The following is an 8,995-nucleotide window of genomic DNA, read 5'->3' on the forward strand; positions in this document are numbered from 1 at the left end:
CAATAAGGTAAGGGCGACAAAGTCGTTTGTGTTAAGGGCGTCTCGAGCTTTCACCGACACATTCACGGGAGACACTTGTATCTATAGTATCCGGGAGAGGCAATCCTATAACAATTCTACACCCGAGTATTTTGAAGCAGTCAAATACAACATTGAAGATACGCGTGGGAAACCAGAAGAGTTACTGGCGACTCGCAACAAGTGCACGGGTGAGAATAACCGCACATCCAATCCAACCACACCCAGCCATCCGGTAGTACCCGAAGCGCGTGTGAGCCCCCCAGTGCCACGGGTCGCCACACCTTCGATTGATGTGCAAGAATATCACATCTTCTTGGACGAATATCACACGTTTGAACGAGAAGCGCGAAATACGGGTGGATTTGTGTCGGATGTTTTTAAACTTTACACCGACACGTTTGCGGACGATACTTGCGTCTATGGTATTCATGATGAAAAATGTATCCAACGCCAATCAAGCGAGTACCACAATACGATCAAATTCAACATTGAGGCGACGCGCGGACGTCCGGAAGTATTGTTGGAGACTCGTGATATGTGCACGGAATCGTGCCTCGACGTTCTCGACGGGAAACCCAAACCAATTATTAAGTACCAGCTTACGGATCGATATTCGGTAATAGCACAAAACCCGCAGTGGGAAACGGTCTACTGTCCGTTTGTTGAAAGTTACAACCGTATTATAAATACATCGAGTGATTGTATTGCAGATATTGTACGACTCTACCAGCAAGCCTTCCCAGATGACTCGTGCTATTACGACGTACTTTGCAATGTTTGTACGTCAACAAATATCGACCACTTGGAGGACAATGTCAAAGTTACCATGGGCCGCCCGTTTGACTTACTCGAGTACCGCCTTCTCTGCGAAGATGACTGTCGTCTCGGCAAAGAATGGTCAATGGAGATGGTGCGACACACACTTCACAATGGTGATACATTATGTATGCCAAGGTACTCGGTGGAAGACGATGCGACTGTATTCGACAATCCGTCGTTTTACAAGAGGGTGCCTTTTATGAAAACGTCAGGTAGACACATTAAAAATCTGTTCCGTGATTTTCCCAGTGTATGCACAATCATCACGCACCATATAAAGTCAACTGATAGAACAGTTGAAGCATTGCGTATCCCGTCAGTTATTGAACAACTGGATGCGGCTAATTGTACGACTCGTTTTGCCCTAATCACGCTTAGTGTGGTCGGTGAGAGTGGTGCGGCACACGCGATGGTTTTGGTTGTAGACTTTGAATCGAAGACATTCGAAACGATCGATCCCATTGGACAAGATATAAATGATTTTATCCTTACTCTTGATCGGTTTGGGTACAAACTCTGTCTGGAATATGTTGCTCACCAAGGAACGTACTATCATTTTGTTATTTGTGGATTCTTGGACTACTTCTTGCTCGACTCAGTAATCCCACAATGGGCACGGGCACAGTTTACACGTACTTGAACGAATGGGCTAGTGACATTGATAAAAAACTCTACCTGTTCCGGGAGCTGTATCAAGTTATGAAAGTGGGTCAGACTCGGGATTATGTATGGGATGTTGACCAAAGTTAATATAGGGTTTAGGGTTTAAGAATCGTCGCAAAGTCCAAATTTCATCGAATAGGGCAAGACTTGCTAAAGAAAAAATTTAAACACGAAAGGATAATGACATTCCTGGAAAAGGTTCATGATATCGTTTGGAAGGTGGAGAGTGTAGATGAATACGTGTCCGGCGTATTCGACCTCTTCACCAACACATTCACGGACGACACGCGCGTCTATAGTATCCGTAATGAAAAATGGATTGAACGTGCGGCAGACGAGTACTTTAGTACAATCAGAGCCAACATTGTAGACACTATTGGTAGTCCGGCTGTTCTACTGACGACTCGCAACAAGAGCACAGATGACCTGCGTGTGAAGCCCCCTGCACTACGGTTTGTGGACAAGCCCCAGTTGGCGGACACACCCGAGGGCTTAGAGAACACTGCGACGTTCCTGATAAACTATAGGAGTATTGACCAAACGGAGTTGAGACCACGGTCGTTTGCAGCAAAGGTATCTCAAAAATTCACCGAAGCATTTGCGAATGACGTTTACATCTATAGTATTCGTGACAAAGAAACATTCAAAAATGGGACACTTGGCTACTATAACGCATTAAAAAAATATCGTTATGGATACGCGCGGACGACCGGAAGAGTTACTGGCGACTCGCAACAAAAGCGCGGATTTTAAAAGATCAGATGACTAATGCGGAACTGTTTCTGATAAAATACGCGATCATCGATCGACAGGAATGGTACTCAATGGCAATTCTAACAGAGATATCTAAGGCTTACTACGACGCGTTTAGGGGGGATACGTGTATCTATAGTATCCGTGACAAAAAGATCGTTCCGTATTTAACAGACGAATATTACGAAGCGATTACAAAAAAATTGATGATACGCGCGGACGACCAGAAGAGCTACTGGCGACTCGCACCAAGTGCACGGGTAGTGTACCCCAACCAGTCATGTCTGTGAAACACCCCACGCCACGGGTCGTGGATGACACACCCGAGTCGGCAGACCTATCCGTGGATGTAGACGACAACATCGAGACATTCTTTACACATTACAAGAGTATTGATAGAACCGAATCAGGGATGCGAAAGTTTGTATCAAAGGTGTCTCGAGCGTTCACCATGGCGTTTGCAGACGACGCTTGCACCTATAGTATTCGCGATAAAAGAACCATTAAAAATTATACATACGACTATTATACTGCATTGAAAACCAACATTGAGAATACGCGCGGACGTCCAGAAGAGCTACTGGCAACTCGTAAGTGTAAGTACGACACAAAACCAATTGGTGTGCAGGACAGGGACAAATTTTTGAACAAATACCACACGTCCGAACGAGATTCGCAGAGTACGCGCGAATTTATATCTAAAGTTTTTAAACTTTTCACCGACATGTTCACAAACGATACATGCATCTATAGTATACATGATAGAAAATGTATCCAAAAACGGTCATCCAAGTACAAGAATACAATCAAGTTCAACATTGAGGCTACACGTGGACGCCCGGAAGTGCTACTGGAGACTCGTAATACGTGTACGGAATCGCGCAGTGATGATGATAAAGAGAAACTCAGACCAACTATTAAGTACCAGCTTACGGATCGGAACTCGGTGGTGACACGTAGTCCGCTGTGGGAAACGGTCTATTATCCGTTTGTTGAAAAATACAACCAAATTTTGGATACTTCAAATGATTTTGTTTTCGATATCGCACGACTCTACCAGCGTACATTTCAATATGACAAGCACTATTACCACGTGTCTACCAACAAGTGTAAAATTTTAGACATAAAGAATTTGGAGGACAATATCAGACTTACCATGGGGCGCCCGTTCGACTTACTCGAGTACCGCATTCTGTGTCATAAAGACTCTAGACTAAGCAAAAAACGGACGATGGAGCTGGAACGACACGCACTTCTGAAAGGTGGGATGCTATGCATGCCAAAGTATTTTATGGATGATGATGCGACCGTATTCGATAACTCTTCCTTTTACAAGAGATTGTCTTTTATGAGCCAGCTTGGTGACTACATTCTAATCCTGTTTCGCGATTTTCCCAGTGTGTGCACAGTCATCAATTATCGCATAAAGATACATGCTGAAACAGCTAGTGAAATGAATATTCAGTCCGTTATTCAGAAATTGGACGCAGCCGAATGTAAGACACGTTTTGCCCTATCACACTTTCTACGAACTCGGACGAAAGCGGGCATGTGATGCCTATAATTGTAGACTTTGAAAATGAAACGATTGAAGCGATGGATCCCAGTGGAGATTCAATAAACGAGTTTAATGTCACCCTTGATAAATTTGGTTACAATGATCAATTTGGGACGTCTTTTCGGTTTGTTTCCACACAAGTTGTGTGTAACCGCGCGTGTGTCCAACGATACGAATTGAATTTTGTCGAGAAACCATTCGACCCCTTTGTTCGTGACCGGTTTGACACAGAAGTGGGTGGCAACTGTTATCTGTTTACTCTTGCTCTATTTCTTGCGCGACTCAGCAATCCAACAATGGACACAGCTACGGTTTATCAGTACTTGGTTGAGTGGATTGTTCAGGATATGGAAAAATTGCTCGATCTGTTCCGGGAGATGTACCAAGTCATGAAATTGGGTCAAGTCGAAGGTAAGTTTCAGCGGTAAAAATCGGGTTTGGGACGGACTATGTTCAAGAAATGTAGCAATAAAAATTGGGAATGGGACGTATAAAAATTAGGACGGCTGACTGGACTTTGTGTGGGACGTAAAATCAGGACGTAAAATCGGATCCCGTGGCTTGCACCCGAAATAAATGGGAATAGAAAAATGTATAAATCAGGTTTGTATCCCGAAAATAAGGGGGTTATGTGGGACTCAAAATTGATTCCGCAAAAAAAAATTGTAAAGAAAAAAAAATAAGGCGATTTTACACTTGGACAATTTTTAAGGTACTTTGGTGTTTGGACCGGAATTATGAGAAATAATGTAAATAAATCAGTAACTTTCGGATAACATAGTCATTGCAAGTCCTACAGACGAGGAACACCGCAAGACAGTTCGTGAAGTAATCAAACGGCTGAACGGAGCAACCTTCCGACTCAACCACAACAAATGTGCCTTAGCGGTCAAAGTGGTCAATATTCTAGGTGTGAAAGTCACCACACAAGGACTCAAGGCTGATCCTGAAAACAGAAAAGGATTATGGGTTGGCCACAACCCAGAACAAAACGAAATCTGCACAAATCGCGGTGGGACTCGCTAACTATATGCGCGACCATATCCTCGACTTTGCCCATACAATTAAACACTTCCGGAACTTAAAAAGAAGATTGAACCAGAACACATCCGTGTTTTGGACACCAGAACTCAAAAAGAAGTGGGAAGAACTTAAAGAAGCCATCGCATGTTCGGCAACACTAGCATACCCTGTTGATGGGGTGCCTCTAAATTATGAACGATGCTAGTGACTATGGCATAGGAGGATGTTTATTCAAGTCATCGATGGAGTCAGGAGATATATTCTCTACTTCTCCCAAGGTTTGTACCCAGCCCAACAACACTATGGCACAAACATTAAAAAGCTATTAGCACTGGTTTACAACCTATAACATTTCTCCGAATACATCAAAGAAGGGTATATAACGCTGTGGAAAGGTCATAAAGCGCTCACGCAAATGAACAGCCAACAGACGTTACACCCAATACAAGCCAAATGGATAGCAAAATCGTTCCTCCTTCACTTCTCAATCATACTTGTCCTAGGCAAGGAGAACCAGATGGCAGATATGTTGTCGCGTCTACACAAAGCCACATTTAATACTAAAATGTCCGAGGTATTAAATGACGCGAACAAAGTATAACATAACAGCCAAGAGTGTACCACCTTGGAAACAAACATGTCCATATCATATCAGTTATAGTCTGGATGTTATACCCCAGATCCTACAAAGAAGTGAAAGACAATTTAGGAAATTCACAGTAGATCTGTTTGCATCAGCACGCAACGCACACACGGATAAATACTACACAAAAGAACATAATGCGCTCCTACTGAAATGAGCGCTCATACCTGATGTCCTTGACAACTTCATCGAAGAGGCAATTGTAAAGGCCGGGCCTCCACATCAGAATCTTATAATATAAAACGTACTCTTAATAGTACGTAAAACGCGTAAACTCTTAAATGGTTTTTAACGGTTTTTATTAATTAAATACCTTTTCCAGTTTACATATCAGATATTTGGAGGCCATTAAAAGGCCCCAGTAAAAAACCCGAATATAAGATTTGGTCTAGTTTTATTAATAGAACTATATTTACCTTCCAAATCTATTTATATCTGAACACTTCGGTAGCGAGACGGCTCAACCGAACATAGGTTTCTAAGAACTATTAGCGTTGCTTAGTTTATCCTCCGTTCAACCAACCAGATGTGCCAGTATGAAGAAGACTAAGTAGGTATTTCTTGATAAGTGGCAAGTTATTGGTTAATGCAATAACTGTGGACATCTTTTTTTTCTTCTTCTTTCTTTTCTTTTTTTCTAAAGATAGGATTTTATGAGTCTCTCGGATTCGCCCCAACGAAACATACCATAGTTTCTAATAGAGCGACAACGAAACACTAAATAAAATCCCTTCGGCGAAAACAGTACTGAGAGGATTATATATAGGCAATGTCTCAGCCTCACAATCCCTCAGAGTATTGTTGTTTTCACGAGGTAAACCTAACTTTACTAAAAGACTCATTTCGTTTGTTTACTTTTAAATTTTGATATACTTAGACTTAACCTAAGCGTTTATTTACTCTAAGGCGTTAATATCGCCATAATAGACCGAAACTTACACAACCAGCATCACGATATGTGTACCATACTACCCCAATGCAACGTGGTTTCCAAGGTTCGTATCTTTACCAGAAGAAGACCCGAATCTTGTGGAAAACACAAGCAATACGTTTTTCAAAGAAGGCGCGAAACCATGTGGCAAGACCCCGTGGGGCGTCACATTAAAAAGTACGAGACACGTGTCAATTATCGAGCAATACCACAACTTGGGACAATACACCCATGAGGAAACGGTAAACAAATTGCAAGCAGATGGACACGAATGGCCACAAACCCAACAACATATACACATGTACATTGAAAGATGCGTACCATGTCTCAAAAATAGGATGCAAAAAAGGGAATTCCATCCCTTACAATTAATCACAGCCGCATTCCCAGGCGACAAAGTCCAAGTGGACACCGTTGAGTCACTACTTGTAATAGCCGGGCCTCCACGTTAGAATCTTGTATAAAAACGTACTATTAAAAAGTACGTAAAAAATGAGTTTTTAAAATGGTTTTGAAAAAAAAGTTTTATAACGGTTTTTATTAATTAAATACCTTTTCCATTTTACATATCAGGTATTTGGACAAGACAAGGCTCGATTAAAATGCCAACGATATGATATAGACCAGTTCTATTAATATAACTATATTAAACTTCCAAATCTATTTATATCTGAATACTTCGGTAGCGAGATGGCTCAACCGAACATAAGTTTCTAGGGACTATTAGCGCTGTCTAGTTTATCCTCCGTTCAGCCAACCAGATTGCCAATCTGATAAAGGCTAGTCAGTAGTTCTTGATAAGTGGCTAGTTATTGGTGGATGCAATAGCTAGGGACATAAAGAGTCTTTTTCTTTTTCTTTTTTCTTTCTTTTTAAATAGAATATATGTGAGCATTTTGAGTCTATGTGATTAAAACCACATAGTGGAAATAGCGACTTCGGTAATCGCTATATCAGTATCACATCACTAGAGAGTTACTACTCTAGTACTAAGGATGATACAGTGAAATCCAAACAAGCACGTTCCAGGTAACTACGTACGGTTATGCAAGCGTTAGATGAACGTATATTGAATGACTTGGGATTTTAATGAGCAGCAAACGAGTAACATCCACTATTATATTGACACAAAAAAATATATTAAATTTGTTGAACACAATCTTAAACTTACACTGAACTTGTATATGTAGCAAGAACATACTGAACCAAGCTTAATTTAGTAGCTCGGTAATACCAGAGCTGAGTTCGATTTCCGTGTCTACCAAGTTGTTGCGGTGCACAATGGAAACGCTGAAGGGATTTGAGCAACTTAAAAATCTACCAGCCTTGGGATGAGAAAATGATACACACATGGGTTCATACACTTGTGCGAACAGAATCAAATGTTTAGCGGACTATACTGAAAACAGCTCACGAGCCTAATTGGAAACCCTGTAACCTGCCTAGAACTTAAAATAATCCTTTGGAAGTTTACAGTTCGTAACAATTAAGTTAGTGCACAAAGATGCCCTTTTTAAAATCTGAGATTAATCTCATTACTTGATGTATGGGTGACGTATAACGTACTTTCATTATACTGTCGTCGGATTGGTCTTCGCGGACAACGTACCCTAGGTGGATATTTAGGACCGGACCAGATGACCGGACCTGAGAGAGGAGTTTAGGATTGGACCTAAGAGAGGAGATTAGGACTGAACCTGAAAGAGGAGTTAAGGACTGGGCCTGAGGACCGGACTGGTTAGTGGGATAGAGAATTTAAAATGATGGAAGTGATGACTCATCCGATAACATTGTTAGAGTACAATGTAGTAGACTTTGAATAAAGTGCGAATATATATATTTATTTCTGACCTCACTTTTGGTTTTATACCTAAGGTGTTTGTGCTAGCGCTAAGCAATTTGGGCTGACCAGGGTAAAAACTCATATGGTCAGTATGAGAAACCTTCTGCAGAACACTTTAACACTTCGATGCTATTCTATTTCGATTTCTCTGCAGCTAAATCTCACGCTGATCACATGATACCTTTCCGCATAGGCTGTGACTCACATAGAACTGCAGCTGTTTTGGAATGTTGCGGTTGGTAGACTTTATTCATTGTCGGGAGTTGGTTGAGAAACTTAATCTGCTCTCGGGAGTCGGTAAAGTATTAACTCAACTCTCGGGAATAATTTAAGCAACTTGATTAGCTCTAGGGAGTGAGCTAACTCTGAGGACTTCTATAAGTCAAAGATGGATTTTTGCTGTGAAATCAGGCCTGAGACCTGTAGTCTCTCAACCATAGAGACGGTTATTTTCACATTACCTTTTGGTAGTCCACATAGAATTGTGATTAATAAATATAGCAGGCACGCCATTCCCAATGGTATTTCTGACTGAGTTCACTTATTTCCGACTTAACACTCTTTACTAAGCGTCATTCGGTTTTGACCATATTTTAAGTGACCGAAGTACTATATTTATTACATTCCGTTCTTTACAGGCTAACCTAACTAAAATCACTTAGATATGATTATTTTTGTCACCATGAAGAATGAATTTACTACGTGAACAAGAAAGCCTGTGTTCGATTGTTGAAATGTTTT

General features: G+C 41.2%; 2 protein-coding genes across 2 annotated transcripts in view; both read left to right on the forward strand.

Annotated features, from left to right (window-relative positions):
* Positions 1-1,480, forward strand: part of SARC_04456 (hypothetical protein) — a gene marked incomplete at both ends in the record, with an annotated part of 8,364 nt that extends 6,884 nt beyond the window's left edge. The window contains one exon of the mRNA XM_014301722.1: positions 88-1,480. Coding sequence (XP_014157197.1) covers positions 88-1,480 — 1,393 coding nt within the window. The remainder of the gene's footprint in view (positions 1-87) is intronic.
* A 203-nt stretch (positions 1,481-1,683) lies between these two features.
* Positions 1,684-2,256, forward strand: SARC_04457 (hypothetical protein; the record flags this gene model as incomplete). Its single annotated transcript, XM_014301723.1, has 1 exon — positions 1,684-2,256. The coding sequence occupies one exon, from the start codon at positions 1,684-1,686 to the stop codon at positions 2,254-2,256; it is 573 nt and encodes a 190-aa protein (XP_014157198.1).
* Positions 2,257-8,995: the final 6,739 nt, after the last annotated feature.

This window comes from Sphaeroforma arctica (genome assembly GCF_001186125.1).
Source record: "Sphaeroforma arctica JP610 unplaced genomic scaffold supercont1.250, whole genome shotgun sequence".
Lineage (NCBI taxonomy): Eukaryota > Ichthyosporea > Ichthyophonida > Sphaeroforma > Sphaeroforma arctica.